Genomic DNA, 16,105 nt, shown 5'->3' on the forward strand with positions numbered 1-16,105 from the left:
GAGAGAGAGAGAGAGAGAGAGAGAGAGAGAGAGAGAGAGAGGTTAAGTGTGGGTGAAATGGCTAAGTAATATAGGCACATGTACCCAGCCCTGATGGCCTGACTTCAATCAGAACTGACAAGGTGGAGAGGAGAAGTTGTGACAAGTTGTCCACTCACCAACACACACATACCACAAACACATACACACATACCATAGACACACATACCGTACATACACACACATACATACCACACACCACATGCATGCACACCATATACATGCACACACATATCACATACCACATGCACACGTGCCACACACCATACACATGCCATATACACACACCATACACACACATACATACATATACATTACATGCACATGCACACATATACACCATAAACACACAAGCACTAACACCACATGCACATACACACATACATATACATCTCATACATGCACACACATACCCCATACATGCACATATATACCACATGCACACACATACACCATATACACACACATACACACCCACATGCATGTGCACACACACCATACACATACACACCAAATGCATATACACACACACTACATGCATGTGTACACACACACACACTCCATACACACACCATATGCCACACACACAGACACCATACTGCAAACACATTAAATTGGGGCTGGAGAGATGGTTCCGTGGTTAAGAGTGCTTGTTGCTCTCGCAGCAGACCAGAGTTTGGATCCAAGAACCCACACTGAGCAGCTTATATCACCTGTAACTCTAGTTCCAGGGAATCCAACATCCTCTTTTTGGTCTCTGTGGGTACTGTACTCACATGTACCTATGCTCAGACATAGACACTTAAATAATAAAAATAAATATACTTTTTAAAGTTTTTTTTAAGATTTATTTATTTTATGTATATGAGTACACTGTCCCTGTCTTCAGACACACCAGAAGAGGGCATTGGATTCCATTACAGATGATTGTGAGCCACCATGTGGTTGCTGGGAATTGAACTCAGGACCTCTAGAAGAGCAGTCAGTGCTCTTAACCACTGAGCCATCCCTCCAAGCCTAAATATACTTTTTTAAAATGTAAAATTGTGTTGGCTAGTTTTATGTCGACTTGACACAGCCAAAATTATTTGGGAAGAGGGACTCTTAACTGAGAAAACACTCCCACCAGACTAGCCTGTGGGATAGCCTGGGATACATTCTCTCAACTGATAATTCATGTGAGAGAGCCCAGCTCACCATGGGTGGGGTCATCCCTGGTCTGGTGGTCCTATAAGAAAGCAGGCTGAACAAGCCATGAGGAGCAGGCCAGAAAATAACATTCCTATGTGGCCTGTACTTCAGTCCCTGTCCTGACTTCCCTGACAGCAGATAGTTGTGAGGGAGCCAAAAGTCCAGGAAGGCATTATGATTGTGGAGGAGTCAAAACCTTTCTCCCACTGAGGCAGGGTATGAGCTAGTCAGAATTTTTGAAAGGATGAGAGCAGTGGCCCATCAGCTGATCCAGGGTAGTCTGGAGGGGTGGGACCTCAGGTGGTGGGGCTTGGTCAGCAAATTCAGCTGGAAGGATAGGATAGCTGCAAGGGAGGCTATCATGTGACCAAATCTCCAGAGGCTGAGTATGTGGCATCCCACACTCACTGATAATCGTGGAAAGTTAGCACTGAGGCAGAAGGTGCAAAGCCTCCACCCTATCCTGGCTTCCTCCTCCCTCTGCTCTTACTCCAGAGTGAAGCTGACCAATGTGGGCAGACCTCTACCTCATCCCTAGAATTCCAGTCAGTTTTCCCTTAGCTCTAACGGACACAGATGTCACATCCTGGAAAAGAAGAGTCCCAACAGCCAAGGTCACCCCACCCTTAGCCATGCATGGGAATGGCTTGTGATGTGGGGGAAAAAAAGAAAAAAAAAACAGCAAGGGGCTGGAGAGATGGCTTAGCAGTTAAAAACGCTCGCTGCTCTTCCAAAGGACATGGATTCAACTCCTAGCACCCTCATGGCAGCTCACAACTATGTACAACTCTGATATCATGGGATCTGACAGCCTTTTCCAGCCTCTACTGACGTCAGACACTGGCACATAGACAGACAGATAGACAGTCAGTCAGTCAGACAGACAGGCAGGCAGGCAGACAGACAGACAAAACACCCATATTCTGGGTAGGGGAAGATAGACAGAAAGAAAAGAAAGTCTGCCTGCCAGGAAGCATCAAGGCAGGTCAGGGTCCTTTGGCAGATTCCCCAGCTTGCTGAGGCATGGAATGATAAGAGGAGGTGCACTTGAGGCTCAAGGACCTAAGGGACTGAAAATTCTGTTGACCTTAGTGGAAGGAATAGGGATGGGAACAGATGTCTTATGTGCATATTTCAGCAACTGTTTCTGTTAGCTTGCGGCTTTGCTTCCCACTGTGCTGTGTAGTATAAAAAGTCTTAGAAAATTAAACTCGAGGCTGGTGTGGTATTGACCTGAAGCCCTCCCATATCCATCTCTTGTATCTTCTTTCTGCCTTTCCTATCATTAATTCTTGGTTGCCCCCGTCAGAGGACTGACTGATTATGACACAGTTTGCTTTATCATGGAAGCAGAATTCAACTGCAATCAGAGACAGCCTAGAACCCTCGAGCTCTTACAGTCTTAAGTCTGCTTCGTGTTCCACGACCTTCCAAAACACAGTACCCCCAGATGAGGATGTGAGAAACATTGCGGATTCAAGTCAAAATGCTGGATCTTCTTCGAGTTCTCCCACAGATCCTCGCTTGATCATCCAAGGCCCCAAGGTCACAACCAAAAGGTTCTAAGATGTCTTAAACACAGCCCAGTTTAAAGTCTCCTGCATCTGAAAACAGACAAGCCCCAACATTCCTTCACAACAACCTCCTTCCCAGCTCTGCTTGTCCATCAACCTGGGTCCTCTTGATGTAGGTAGAAGTGGACATTTCTTCAGAGCAAATTCCTGGAGCCACTGCCTGACACATCTGCTACACAGCCCAGCCCCATAGTGCTCAGTCCTGGGAGAGCAAGTGACAGCTCCTTTGTCCTGCCCTAAACAGTTCTATCAGACCTTTCCCCTCTATCTGCCCAGAATTCTATGGGCAGAACTAATAGTCTGCTCTCAAGATAAAAGAGACTAGAAAGGCAGTCAAACAATAAGTCCCCCGGGGCTGGGGATTTAGCTCAGTGGTAGAGCGCTTACCTAGGAAGCACAAGGCCCTGGGTTCGGTCCCCAGGTCCAAAAAAAAAAAACAAAAAAAAAACAAAAAACAAAAAAAACAATTAAGTCCCCTCCAGAGGAATGGCGGTAAGCCAGGACACCCATCACTCAAAGGGAATGACAGGAACACAAGACATGAGTATCTACGCCCTGAACTGCCCAACACAGGCTTGGTTGTAAGCTTTTGTTTGTGCCTCAGTTTCCCCATGTGGGAATAATGAAATCATTTCCCTTCTGAGGTCACAGGGTCTAGTTAGTTGACTTAGTACCTACAGTCTCACTTAGAACAATTCCTGGACCAAAACAAGAACTATTATTACTGGCTCTGTTGATACAAAAAACAAACACAGCTCTCTGACCATCATCCCCAAATAAACAGGACATAAAGTAAGGTTAAAATATGCTGATGACTCAATTAAGGACTGAAGCAGGGAGCTACAGCAGAGGGCCTCGAGGAAAGGCTAACTCTTCCTGGAAAGGAAATGACACTCCCCTGCCCCGCGCTAGGCAGCCCTGCCAGACCTATCAGCAATAGCTGTGCAGAGTTCTCTGGGTGGGAGGAGCTAAAGGCCACACCCACTTGATTGATAGGCATCTTAGAACTATGTCAACACCAACAGGGAACTGTAACTGGCACACCACAAACACACGCACCCTTGAGAGATATATAAGTGGCACCAGGCACCTAGCTCCCTCACTCGCCCTCTCCCTCACTCTCTTGTTCTTATCTTACCTTCTGCCCTCCAATCAGCCATGGCCGCCTCCACCATGTCTGTTTGCTCTGAAGCTTGCACTGAGTCCTCCTGGCAGGTGGACGACTGCCCAGAGAGCTGCTGTGAGCCCTGCGGCTGTGCCCCCAGCTGCTGCCAGCCTAGCTGCTGTGTTCCTTGCTGTGCCCCCAGCTGCTGTGCCCCCAGCTGTTGCCAGTCCAGCTGCTGTGCCCCCAGCTGCTCTGCCCCAACCCCTTGCCTCCTTTGCACCCCAGTGAGCTGTGTGTCCAGCCCCTGCTGCCAGTCTTCCTGCTGCACACCCTCATGCTGCCAGCAGTCTAGCTGCCAGCCAGCTTGCTGCACCTGCTCCCCCTGCCAGCAGCCCTGTGGTGTGACCCTTTGCTGCAAGCCTGTCTGCTGTGTGCCAGTCTGCTGTGGTGCTTCCTCCTCATGCTGCCAGCAGTCTAGCTGTGAGCCCTCTTGCTGCACCTCCTCCTCCTGCCAGCAGCCCTGTGGTGTGACCCTTTGCTGCAAGCCTGTGTGCTGCACACCCATCTGCTCTGGCTCCTGCTGCCAGCAGTCTAGCTGCCAGTCCTCCTGCTGCCAGCCCTCCTGCTGTGTGCCTGTCTGCTGCAGGCCTGTGTGCTGCACACCCATCTGCTCTGCCTCCTCCTCCTCCTGCTGCCAGCCCTCCTGCTGTGCTCCTGTGTGCTGCAAGCCTGTGTGCTGCAAGCCCTGCTCCAGCCTGTCCCTGCTGTGCCGCCCTGTGTGCAGACCTGCCTGCTGTGTGCCCACCTCCTCCTGCTGTGCCTCCTCCTGCCAGCCCAGCTGCTGTCGCCCAGCCTCCTGTGTGTCCCTGCTGTGCCGCCCTGCCTGCTCCAGACAGGCCTGCTCAGGACAGAAGTCCACCTGCTGATGGATCTCCAGGGACAGAACTCCTCACCTCTCCCCTAGTCCCTGAGCTGCCCCAGATGCCAGCATTGCCTTAGCTTGAGTCTTCCATCAAACGACAGAGGATCCTGTCTTGTTCTCTGCCATTACCAAATCTGGTAGAAGTCCTGGTCATAAGCCTGAGAGCCCTACTCTACATCCCTGGTGTCACTTGGGTGGGAAACTGCCAGGTACCCTCTAGCTGGAAGCCTCCTCAGAACTTTAAAAATAAATGCTTTGACCTCAGCCATGTCTCAGTCTTCCTCTCTGAACTCTAGTGGAACCAGCATCAGGTCCTGATGGAAGGCCAGGAAGCATTGCATCCTGGGCCTCCCCGGCTTGTCCTGGGCTACCACACCTGTGATAGAGAGTCCCAATCACAGGCAACCCCTGCCCGCCCCACCAGGCTGGCCTCTTTCTCAGGAGCCACTGGCAAAGACAAACAGCAGACTGTCAGGGTGGGTGACCCTGTGTCTGATGCTGAAGGTCTGGTACCTGCTGGATTCCCTGGAAGAACCATTGAGTGCAGCTGCTAAGAACCTGGTTCCTGGGGTTGAGGATTTAGCTCAGTGGTAGAGCACTTGCCTAGCAAGTGCAAGGCCCTGGGTTCGGTCCTCGGCTCCAAAAAAAAAAAAAAAAAAAAAGAACCTGGTTCCTCAGAAAAGAGAGCAGGGAAAGCAGGCGGCCTGCCCCATGCTAGGAGTCAGAGCCCAAGGAGCCAGCACAGGCCCTCCAATCTTACCATACTCCAGAAGACTAGCTACCTCTTGGGCTCAGACTACAAACAGCCCCCAGGCTTTCAACATAAGCTGAGCTGAATTGCTTTCTCCCCATGAGCTCCTTTAGGCCCAGCAGCTGCCTCCCCTCCATTGCTCTTTGAGTTGCCATGGCTGCCCCCCCCCCCCACACACACACCCTCCATCTTCCCCACAACTACTTACTCACCATCAAACTCACTCTCCTGTCAGTTGGCTTGGGAAAGTCATGGCAGGAGACCCCTGGGGCACATGCACCCGCCTGCCTGTCCTGCTCCCTCTCTTGCACTTCATGCACAGCCCTCATCCAGGTCGCTGTGGCCTGTCAATGCTCCACTCTCCCTCTCTTCAAGCTCCTGTGCAGGGCTAAGCCACGCTCACCTCCAACTGTGGGCCTGGAGGCCAAGCCAGGTGTCCTACCTTCCCTCCCCACGGTCAGAATAGGAGATGCAGTTGGAACTACGGTGGTCAGACTGACTCCAGGCGGTACAGCCAAGGTGCACAGGCTGGACCTTTCCCAGGGTCCCCTGCACTTCCCCGGCAGCATATGGCCATGAAGTGAGTGCCAACTCCAAGACAAGAGAACTCTGCATCTTGTTGTGTGCATCAACAACACCTGTCACAGACTGATGACTTACTCCTGTGTCTTAGGGATCCATTGCTGTGAAGAGACACCATGACCATGGCAACTCTTAAAAAGCAGACATTTCACTGGGACTGGCTTATGGTTTCAGAGGTTCAGTCCGTTATCATCGTGGCAGGAAGCAGGACAGCAGGCAGACAGGGTGCTGGAGGAACTGAGAGTTCTACATCTTGGTCCTAAGGCAGCAGAAGGAGACTGTGTACCACACTGGACATAGCTAGTGCATAGGAGACCTCAAAGGCCACCCCGGGAGTGACACACTTCCTCCAACAAGGCCACGCCTCCTAACAGCATCACTCCCTGTGGGCCAAGCCTATTCAAGCACGTCAGTCCATGGGGGCCATTCCTATTCAAACCACCACAGACAAAAAAGTACAACCGTTCTCTGTGGGCTTGTTGGAGGATGCACATGGGCCTGTTAAAACCACATCAGAAAAACCCGTCCTGAGAGCCACTCCAGACCGAGGAAGGGTTCACTGCCCTCAGCTCACCCCAGGGAGAGGACACCTAGTAATTACCCACCTGCCTATCCTTTAATCATTCCATGTGTGTCAAGGGACTGACAGGAGAAAGCCCAACTGTCCCTAAGGCTTCAGCTCCTCAGTTCCACTGCTATGTGACCCATCCAAATTGTTGTCTGTCCATCCATCCATCTATCCGCCTACCCCTGTCCCTGTATCTTACCTTTGGGTTTTTTTTGTTTGTTTGTTTGTTTGTTTGTTTTACCACAGAATGCTCCCAGCAGTCCTCTCCAGGTTGTCAACTTCCTATCTAACCACCTCAGCTGCTCTACTGCTGCCTTCTGGGACGGTTTGAACTCCTCAAGGTTGACCGAAGTCTCTTTAACCCTGTGGACCCATTCCGTAAGGGGTGTGTGTGTGTGTGTGTGTGTGTGTGTGTGTGTGTCTGTGTGTCTGTGTGTCTGTGTGTCTGTGTGTCTGTGTGTCTGTGTGTGTGTGCATGTGCACACACACGCATGTGTGCCAGGTGTGTACCAGCTCACTGACCCAGGGAGGAGTTCACTAATCCAATGTAGACCTCACCTCTGAGTGTGACTTTCCCCTCTCCTCCTCTCTGGTCAGTCAGTCTGAGAAAACTGTGAGAGCTGTCACAGTAGGATACAGTCACCCTATCAACCCCCAGCCATACACAAACACATAAGACTGCAGGTCATTGATTTAGTTGGACTCCATTGCTGAGATGAAGACTGGGGAAGCAACTTGGGGGTCAGGGGACCTCAGACAGAAAGACAGGAACTTGGGGGCCTGACATGGGAAAGAAGTCCTCACCCAGACCAGAGGTCTATTTCTCCTTCCTTCAAGAACCTTCAGAATCACTTGGGAAGAGCGCTTATGGGCCAAGTGCTTCCCTTGTGAGCATGAAGACCTGAGTTCCCAGGACCCACATAAAAAAATCCAGGCACAGGAGAGTAAGAAACTGAAGAACCCCTGGAGCTCGCTGACCAGCCAGCCTTGCCTACTTAGCAAGCTCCACGCTGGTGAGAGACCCTGGTAATGATAGCAGAGGTTGTCCTCTGGTAAACACACACACACACACACACACACACACACACACATGCAAACACACATGAACATAAACACATACACACAAGCACACATGTGCACACACATGAACATACATGCACACATATACACATATAAACATACATATAAGCACACATGTGCACACACATGAACATAAACACACATATGCACACACAGACACACATGTGCACATGTATAAACATGCACACACAGATACACATGTGCACACATGCTCACACACATGCACACACAGACACAAATATAAACATACACATACACACACATGCATATACATGAACATAAACACCCACATTAACCATATGCACATATACACACATACACAGTCGCACATGCACATAAACATATATACACAAACATAACATACACACATACACAACACACACAAACGAACACATACACACACACAAACACGCGTGCGCACATCACGCATACAACTTCAAAACAACTAATAAATCCTAATTACCTAGAAAGATAATGTGTGTTTCTCTACAGGCCGGTGAGACACGGATGTTATAAACAAGAAACGAGCTGTGTTTACTAAGGGTCAGGATACTTGTGACCTCTCGTTTCACTATGTTAGCTTGCCTGTCTGTCCCTAAATCTAAGCAGTGTGCCTCAAAAACCACTCCAAAATGGCATTAACAAACGGAAAAGAAGAAAAAATAAACCACCTTGTGCCTTTTACTTCAGTTTTAACATTTGCTTAAGTGTTGTGCTTTGAACCGTCTTTAAACCCTGTACACGACAGGAAAAGTGATAGGAAGTTTCGGGACTGGGGTTTGAAGAGAGGCATGTACACACACACACACACACACACACACACACACACACACACGGACACACAAAGAAAGCTACAGGATTATATATACGGCCATTATGTAGACACCTGAGGAGACCTTCTCAGGCCAGCACTCCCAGTGCCCAAATGTCTAAATGATCCATAAACACTTAACTTCACTCCGGCTTGTCCTGAAGTGCTTCTCTATCCTCCTATAGAGAATTAGCTTTACTCAACTGGGGGTCTCTAGAATGGAGGCTGGTGGCTGAACTGGCCCCAAGATCTCCGAGACATCGTTTCCATCCCTGGCCAGCTCTGTTTTGGGCCTGAGGTGAGAAGCAGGCGGTGGCTTCTCCCCTCATGGTGGCCAGGAAGGGGGAGGACCAAGATGGAAAAAAAAAAAGAGAGACAGATGAGAACCTACATACCCTTCGGTGGTCACCTTGGGCCCCACAGCAGACACCCTTCACCAGCACCATCTGCTCAGACCCACGCCTCTTTGGAGGATCATTTCATATTGAAAATACAGCAGTCATGAGGAAGGGATCCTATACACATGTGTCTAATGACGGAACTCTGGCAGGCCCACAACTCACACAAAGACACCTCCTCATGCACACCTGAAGGTGGGCCCCACCTAGAGCTCCTCACGGGTGCCCTTGGACAGAGCTCTCTGAGGCCAACACTGAGGGACCATGCAGTGGTTACGACGAATCCTCAAGGATGAGATGAGGTGCGGGCTCCACAAGTTCAAAGGCAGCCTGGCACACTGACCTCCGGCCTCAACCTTGGAATGTGTCAAACTTCAACGTGGCCACAGCTCCCTCAAACCTGAGCCAGCATGCTAACAGTAGTCAGTATCAGAAGGGGCATGCCTGCCCCAGCCCTTCACCACCCAAAGCAGGGGTAGCGGGGATGGGAGGGGGCAGAGACCCTATCATGAGTATCCCCAACCAGGCCAAGGTGAAAGAGAGCCCAGCATGGTCACTGGAATCAGCCCCACCTTCTTCAAGGGCTTGATGGCAAACAAGGAGAAAGGGGCAGATGCACCCAACAGAGAGCACTGGAAAATGTTTGGACATCCCAGAAGCACAGACCCAACTCTCCTGCCAAGGGAGCCCAGACCCACTCCTGGCCAGCACTGTCTCCCACCAGGGTCCCCCCTCCCCATCAGTAGAGCTAGCCAAGGTCCCTGGCTCAACACAACACACAGGACATTTACAAGCAGAGTAGCATCTTCCTGCACTCTCCAGGAACCAGCGCCAAACACTAACAAGGAAAGAGCCGCTGTGTAGGGCCACCTATGCCAACAACACACTGTGTGCACAGTATAAAAGTCGAGGGCCAGCGGCTCACACACACACACACTCACACAGACTCACACAGACTCACACACTCACAGCTCCTACCAGACCTACCCACCATGGCCAACTCTACAATGTCCATTTGCTCCAGTGACCTGAGCTACAACAGCCGGGTCTGCCTTCCCGGTTCCTGTGACTCTTGTACTGACTCCTCCTGGCAGGTGGATGACAGCCCAGAGAGCTGCTGTGAGCCCTGCGGCTGTGCCCCCAGCTGCTGCCAGCCTAGCTGCTGTGTTCCTTGCTGTGCCCCCAGCTGCTGTGTCCCCAGCTGTTGCCAGGCCAGCTGCTGTGCTCCCAGCTGCTGTACCCCAACCCCTTGCCTCCTCTGCACCCCAGTGAGCTGTGTGTCCAGCCCCTGCTGCCAATCTTCCTGCTGCACACCCTCATGCTGCCAGCAGTCTAGCTGCCAGTCAGCTTGCTCTACCTGCTCCCCCTGCCAGCAGCCCTGTGGTGTGACCCTTTGCTGCAAGCCTGTCTGCTGTGTGCCAGTCTGCTGTGGTGCTTCCTCCTCATGCTGCCAGCAGTCTAGCTGTGAGCCCTCTTGCTGCACCTCCTCCCCCTGCCAGCAGCCCTGTGGTGTGACCCTTTGCTGCAAGCCTGTGTGCTGCACACCCATCTGCTCTGGCTCCTGCTGCCAGCAGTCTAGCTGCCAGTCCTCCTGCTGCCAGCCCTCCTGCTGTGTGCCTGTCTGCTGCAGGCCTGTGTGCTGCACACCCATCTGCTCTGCCTCCTCCTCCTCCTGCTGCCAGCCCTCCTGCTGTGCTCCTGTGTGCTGCAAGCCTGTGTGCTGCAAGCCCTGCTCCAGCCTGTCCCTGCTGTGCCGCCCTGTGTGCAGACCTGCCTGCTGTGTGCCTACCTCCTCCTGCTGTGCCTCCTCCTGCCAGCCCAGCTGCTGTCGCCCAGCCTCCTGTGTGTCCCTGCTGTGCCGCCCTGCCTGCTCCAGACAGGCCTGCTCTGGACAGAAGTCCACCTGCTGATGGGCCTATCCATCTGGCTAGGGTTCCAGAGCTCAGCTCCTTCCTTGCCTCTCAGTGACCTGTCAGGGTCGTATCCTCTTTGGCACCAGCATAACATGACAGGTCCCCGATGTCACGCCGCAACAGCTGGTGCCCACCCTACCCTCAAATGCCCGGTAGCTCCCACCTTCCCAGTACACCTCTGTTTTCCCCAGTGCACATCTGGCCTTGCCATTAATAAACCTCTCCTCCTGGCCTTTGAGCTTCTTCTTCTTTCTGCCTCGTGCAAGGGTTAGGGATGCCCTGGCAGCTCCGGGTGAGCCCCAGAACTTGGGAGTGTCTCACCTCTGGCACCAGCCATAACATGACAGCTCTATGATGTCACACCCCACAGCTGGTGCCCACCCCCCTAACTCCCACCTGCAGCTTCCCCACTGGCTGGTGGCTGACAGCTGGATTAGTCCCTGGCAAGAAAGCCCCACCTCCTCAAGTCTCACCATCTCTGGTTGGGGGACAGGAGGGCCAGCAGGGGTTTGACACATACAAAGCACCACAGTGCCTCCTGAATAGGCCTCTGTACTGCCTTGCTCGAATGTCCCAACCTGTAGGTCTGCGACCTCATCAAGAACACAGCCTGGGGGTTGGGGATTTAGCTCAGTGGTAGAGCACTTGCCTAGCAAGCGCAAGGCCCTGGGTTCAGTCCCCAGCTCTGAAAAAAAGAAAAAAGGAAAAAAAAAAAAAAGAGCACAGCCTGGAGATGGGGAGAGGGTTTCAAGGAGAAAGAAGATGCGAGAGGACATCTTAATCCACCCTCTGGAGTCTGGGGTCTGAACCTACTCCACTCTCTCTCCCTCCTTGGGTCAATTTGGATGTCCCCAACATCTCCAGAGCCCAAGCATGAGATGCCCTCTGGGCCACAACCTCATTCTGGCCTGCTGTCCCTCTCCACCCTCACACCAGGGTCCTCTGAGCTCCTTCCGAGCCCTATTCTGCCCAAGCAGGAGACAACCGAGGTGAGAGCAAGCAGGCTGTAAAACCTAGGAAGCTGAGAAGATTGACACCCTTGGAGACCCTGGGGCTCTCTAACCTTTAACAGGCTTGGACCATGCCCCGTGGGGAGAGGACCCTTTGGGAACTCTCCTCCTGCCCACACACCAAGCCTTCCTGTCTTCTAAGGCTGTTAAGACAGGTGGCACCCTGCCCCTGCCCTCCCACTCTCTTGGGGACCCTCCTGTTAAAGAGAGGGCAGAGAAGTCAGTTCCCACTGGAAGCCAGAACACTCCCAGGAGTTCACCCACCTTATATCTGCTATGTCCCCTCTCTGTGACAGAACCCCTACCGCAGACTATACACTACAGTATCTGAGACCAGTGACCTGGGGGACCCTGAGCTCCCTCCATGATGCTGGCTACCTGCTGGAGAGTGTAGCCATGCGCCCTTCTCAGAAAGTCCCCAGAACACAGACTACTAGACCTCACAGGGACAGATATGTGGATAGTGACGGAGATATTTTCTACCAGACCCCCATCTTGTCACCTCATTTGCAAGCTAAGTACCAGGAAGCACTTGACAAGGGCGAAGTGGGGCAGAGGGGGGGAAGGAGGGGGCGCTCAGGTCACTTCTAAAACCAACTGCAACAGGTGTGAGTGTTTATACTCACAGAAACTTGCTTTTTCTCAAGCTTCCCGCCTGCTGTGACCTTACACATTGACCACCAGTCCCAGTGGCCACAGAAGTGGATCCAGAGACCTTCCAGTTTCTCATCTGCAGCCCAGACCAGGGTGGGCAGAATGGAGCGCTCACCTGTGTCCTGCATCAAAGTTCAGGTCTGGTGAGCGCTCAACACAGAGTGGAACCAGAGGGACTGACTTAAAACTGGGCCAGCTCTCACTGGCCTCCCAAGACTCTTATCAAGCAACTTCATAATATCAGCCTGACTTTTATGTTTCCTCCCTGCTTCGCCGTGTTCATAACTAGGTCATCTTTTAACTATTCAGAACGCACCTTCAGGGGAGAGGGGGCGGGCTTTATAAATAACCTTTATTACCACTATTCTGATTGGCTGTGTTCCCCAGGCTCATGAAACAGGAAAGCACATGTTCGTGACTCATCCCAGCCCCCGGAAGCATGGCTGTCCTCACAGCTCCCAGCCAGGCCTGCACAGGGTCCTTCTGGCTCATTTACATGTTCACCTCACAACTCGAGATGGCCCTGCATTTGAAAGGGGAAAGGGGGGCACCCAGACACCATCACTTAGAGCCAGGGGATTTGTTGGGTGACAACTGACTTAGAAGCTCCACATTCAAAGCCATCACTGAAGATGCGGCTGTCACAGAGCAGAACACAGGAGGTGGGGTGGGGCTTCTCTTCTGCCTCAGATCCCCTCAGGTGGCTGGATCAGGTCCCAGGGCCTTCTCACCCACAGCCCATGGTGGAGAGGTTGCTGGAACTTACAGCAGGTCACTTCTAGGTAGTTAGGTTATAAAGTCCATGCACTGTTCACCTGGGTCAGTGTCCCAAACCTCAATCGCAGGGTCGCCCCCTTCCACATCACAGAGACCATCAGACCAGTGCGTGAAGAAGTCTCACACTTCCTGGCAACCCAGTGGAAGCCATGCACGCACAGGAGAACGCAGCCACCTGTCACACCAGCACCTCTTGTCCCTGGGATCCCCACCACCAATTTGCAATCCCCCAAGAGGTCCAGTTTCTTTATCCCATTAATTGTGACTTGATAACTAGAGTCTCTTGCTGGGAACCCTGGGAACAGCGTGTCATGGTCACTGGTGTTGCCAGGGGCCTCTCTGAGAAGAGAAGGAAGCCTGCAGTCAGCCCATCTTGGGGAGCTCCAGGCTGAACCCAGGTGTGGGTTGTGGGTGTGTTTGGGGCTGGGCCTGTGTTTCTCCTTCAACTGGGGACAGAGCCAGGCCCGTGGCGGCCCAGAGCTTTGCTAAGTGAGGGTTGGATAACTCTTCTCTATGCCAGGAGCCGGAGGGCCGGGGACTTCATTCCTGAAGCAGGTGCTTGGCCTTCCCCGGCAGCCAAGCAGGTAAGTACTTGTGAAGCCTCGATGGCTGCTGTTAGCTCTTTGAAACCTGAAACCCCTCCCACCTCTAGCAGCTTAAAGAAACCTTTTATTGTGACAGCCTGTGCAGCCCCCCCTCTAACTGTATCCCCCCTGTCCCCCATAACTGCCCAGGTCTCTAGGAAGCCAGCATCTTACCACACACCAGTGACCTGGTGCCAGGAAGTGGTATGTCGAACCCCATTTCCCTCCAACTCCACAAAAGATGCCCTACCCAGGTCCCCATGTGGTCACCTTACCTGTGCAGGGCTCCCAGGGCCGGGTGCCGCGGCTGGGGGTACCCAGAAGCAAGAGCGCCACGCACAACGTCAGCAGGGCAGACATGAGGGGATCGGGTCCCAAGATCCATCCAGGGGCTCCACACGCCTGCAGAGAGGCAATTAGTCCTAATTCCCTGCGAGGGGCAGTCTGGACCCCAGGTGGTCACTGTGATGAGTTCATGTTTGTATCTGCAGGAGGGCAGCGGTGACAATGACAGTCTGTAGCTTGTTCTGCAGTAGCAAAAGGCGGGTGGCCCTGGCACGCTGGAGCTCCAGCTGCGGGCAAGGGCTTATCTCGCTCTTTCTCGGCTTCCCTGTTGGGCTTGGGTCCCGTGTGCAGGTGACAACGGTATCAATCTTCAGGACTGGGATTAGTCATTGGCAAAGCTCACCCTCCTGAAGGAGAGACAGAAATAGATCCTTCAGCGGGGCACTGAGAGCAAACCAGAAAAACTTAGAAAACCAGTTTTTCCTGAGCGCAGATGAGCGGCGGCGGTGGCGGTGGCGTGCTACAGTGCGGGACCCAGTGCAGGTGACCTTGGCAGACCTGCAGCTAGCGAAAGGGACAGGTGCTCTGCCGGTCCACCTCCTGCTCTCTTGGGGAGTCCCAGACAGGCCCCTGCTCTCAGCTGGGGTGAGTGTCCCCAGAGGCTCCAACATGCAGCAGGGGTCCGCCTTAGGCCCTGCAGGTTAGATTCTCTGTTCTGTGCTGAGATCAGGATCGGTCTTAGAGGAGGTGGTGACAGCCGTGACAGCGGCAAGTCTCCAGCCCTGCCGGGTCCCACACCGTCCCCAGGAGGGCCGGCTTTAAAGAGGGCTTTTTATCTGGTGCCCAGCCCTCAGAGGGTGTGTGGGTTTGTCAACTGTTGGCTTCAGGAATTCCCCTGTGGGGGGAGCCATCCTTAAAGAGAACTGTTCCAGAGGAAAGGGTTTGGAGTGGCCCTGCAGAGGATTCGTTGCCTGTATGCTCAGTTCCCTGAGGGATGCTTCTGGCTCAGCAGAACCCGCTTTCACAAGCCCCTAAGACACTCGGTTTTCCCCCAAAAATGTCCCAGCTCAGAACTCAGGCATAGCCTGACAATGGGTGTTTGCAAATGGCAGACCGTTTTGTGAGGGAGATATGGGAGAGGGTTGGCAAGAGGATGGGTACCACAAAACAGAGAGGGAGAGAGGATTGGAGAAGACGAATGGAGAAGAGAGAAAGAAGTAGGAGTGAGCCCAGCTCAGGGCCCTGGCAGTGTCTGACTTTGGGTATTTGGCAGCTCAAGACCCTGTGATTAGAGAGACAGAGAGACAAGAAAGCATAGGATAGGCAGAACATGGGGTGGAAGAGGAAGAAGGGTGATCTGCAGAGTGCTGGAGGGTCTCCGTAGGGGACGTTTACTCTGGCCTTCCCTTCTCCCTGGAGACCTTGTTCTGCCAGTTTATGTCCGGGTGATGAGGCTTGTGGGCTTGCGGTGACCAGGGTATCTATAAAGAAATACCCAGGCCCAAGGGAGGTCTTGGGGTGAGTTTCTTCAGTACTGGACTCAGTGCTGCTCCTTCCTGGTGCATATGGAGCAGTGGTGGGGTTTCCAGGGCTCCAACCCTCCTAGATCAGAGCAGCTATGAGAGTTTAAATGGAGCCCACTTCACCATGACCCTAACCATCAAAGCAAAGATGTTTGGTTCCCCCAGGGGAGCAGCAGCCTGGTCTGAGAGGGGGAGGTGGGGGAGGGGAGCAGCCTAGTCTAAGGGGGGAAGGTGAGGGAGAGGAGCCGCCGGGTCTGAAAGTGGAAGGTGAGGGAGGGGAATAGCCTGGTCTGAGGAGGGAGAGGGAGGGGGGCAGCCTGGTCTGAGGAGGGAGGGGG

The 16,105-nt window shown here is 52.9% G+C and overlaps 3 protein-coding genes across 16 annotated transcripts in view; 2 read left to right on the forward strand and 1 right to left on the reverse strand.

The window, feature by feature from the left end:
• Tspear (thrombospondin-type laminin G domain and EAR repeats) overlaps positions 1 to 15,095 on the reverse strand; it is a 172,921-nt gene extending 157,826 nt beyond the window's left edge. Inside the window, exon 1 of one of the 2 annotated variants that reach the window (XM_063279613.1) lies at positions 14,235 to 15,095. In XM_063279613.1, coding sequence (XP_063135683.1) covers positions 14,235 to 14,319 — 85 coding nt within the window. In that variant the 5' untranslated portion in view covers positions 14,320 to 15,095. Of the gene's footprint in view, positions 1 to 12,713; positions 12,831 to 14,234 lie in introns of those variants that run through there. The other variant, XM_063279614.1, reaches the window with a different exon arrangement.
• On the forward strand, positions 3,963 to 4,835 carry Krtap10-1l1 (keratin associated protein 10-1 like 1). Of its 8 annotated transcripts, XM_063279619.1 has the most exons (3): positions 3,963 to 4,065; positions 4,162 to 4,436; positions 4,527 to 4,835. In XM_063279619.1, exons 1-3 carry the CDS (start codon positions 3,963 to 3,965, stop codon positions 4,833 to 4,835), a joined length of 687 nt encoding a protein of 228 aa, XP_063135689.1. The 8 variants fall into 8 exon arrangements, with proteins under 8 accessions (XP_063135689.1, XP_008771073.1, XP_038955112.1 ...); XM_008772851.3 differs by having other exon boundaries at positions 3,963 to 4,358; positions 4,455 to 4,835; XM_039099184.1 differs by having other exon boundaries at positions 3,963 to 4,358.
• On the forward strand, positions 10,014 to 10,931 carry Krtap10-9 (keratin associated protein 10-9). Of its 6 annotated transcripts, none has more exons than XM_063279534.1 (3): positions 10,014 to 10,157; positions 10,233 to 10,532; positions 10,623 to 10,931. In XM_063279534.1, the coding sequence occupies exons 1-3, from the start codon at positions 10,014 to 10,016 to the stop codon at positions 10,929 to 10,931; spliced, it is 753 nt and encodes a 250-aa protein (XP_063135604.1). The 6 variants fall into 6 exon arrangements, with proteins under 6 accessions (XP_063135604.1, XP_063135603.1, XP_063135602.1 ...); XM_063279535.1 differs by having other exon boundaries at positions 10,029 to 10,145; positions 10,248 to 10,532; XM_063279533.1 differs by having other exon boundaries at positions 10,014 to 10,454.
• Positions 15,096 to 16,105: the final 1,010 nt, after the last annotated feature.

This window comes from Rattus norvegicus, chromosome 20, assembly GCF_036323735.1.
Source record: "Rattus norvegicus strain BN/NHsdMcwi chromosome 20, GRCr8, whole genome shotgun sequence".
Taxonomy (NCBI): Eukaryota; Metazoa; Chordata; class Mammalia; order Rodentia; family Muridae; genus Rattus; species Rattus norvegicus.

Coding starts and splice junctions, on each gene's coding strand:
- Krtap10-1l1 (XM_063279615.1), top strand. CDS start 3,963: ATGGCCGCCTCCACCATGTCTGTTTGCTCTGAAGCTTGCACTGAGTCC. Junction 4,079..4,141: donor TGTGCCCCCAGCTGCTGCCA/GCCTAGCTGCTG, acceptor TTGCCAGTCCAG/CTGCTGTGCCCCCAGCTGCT.
- Krtap10-9 (NM_001109595.1), top strand. CDS start 10,014: ATGGCCAACTCTACAATGTCCATTTGCTCCAGTGACCTGAGCTACAAC.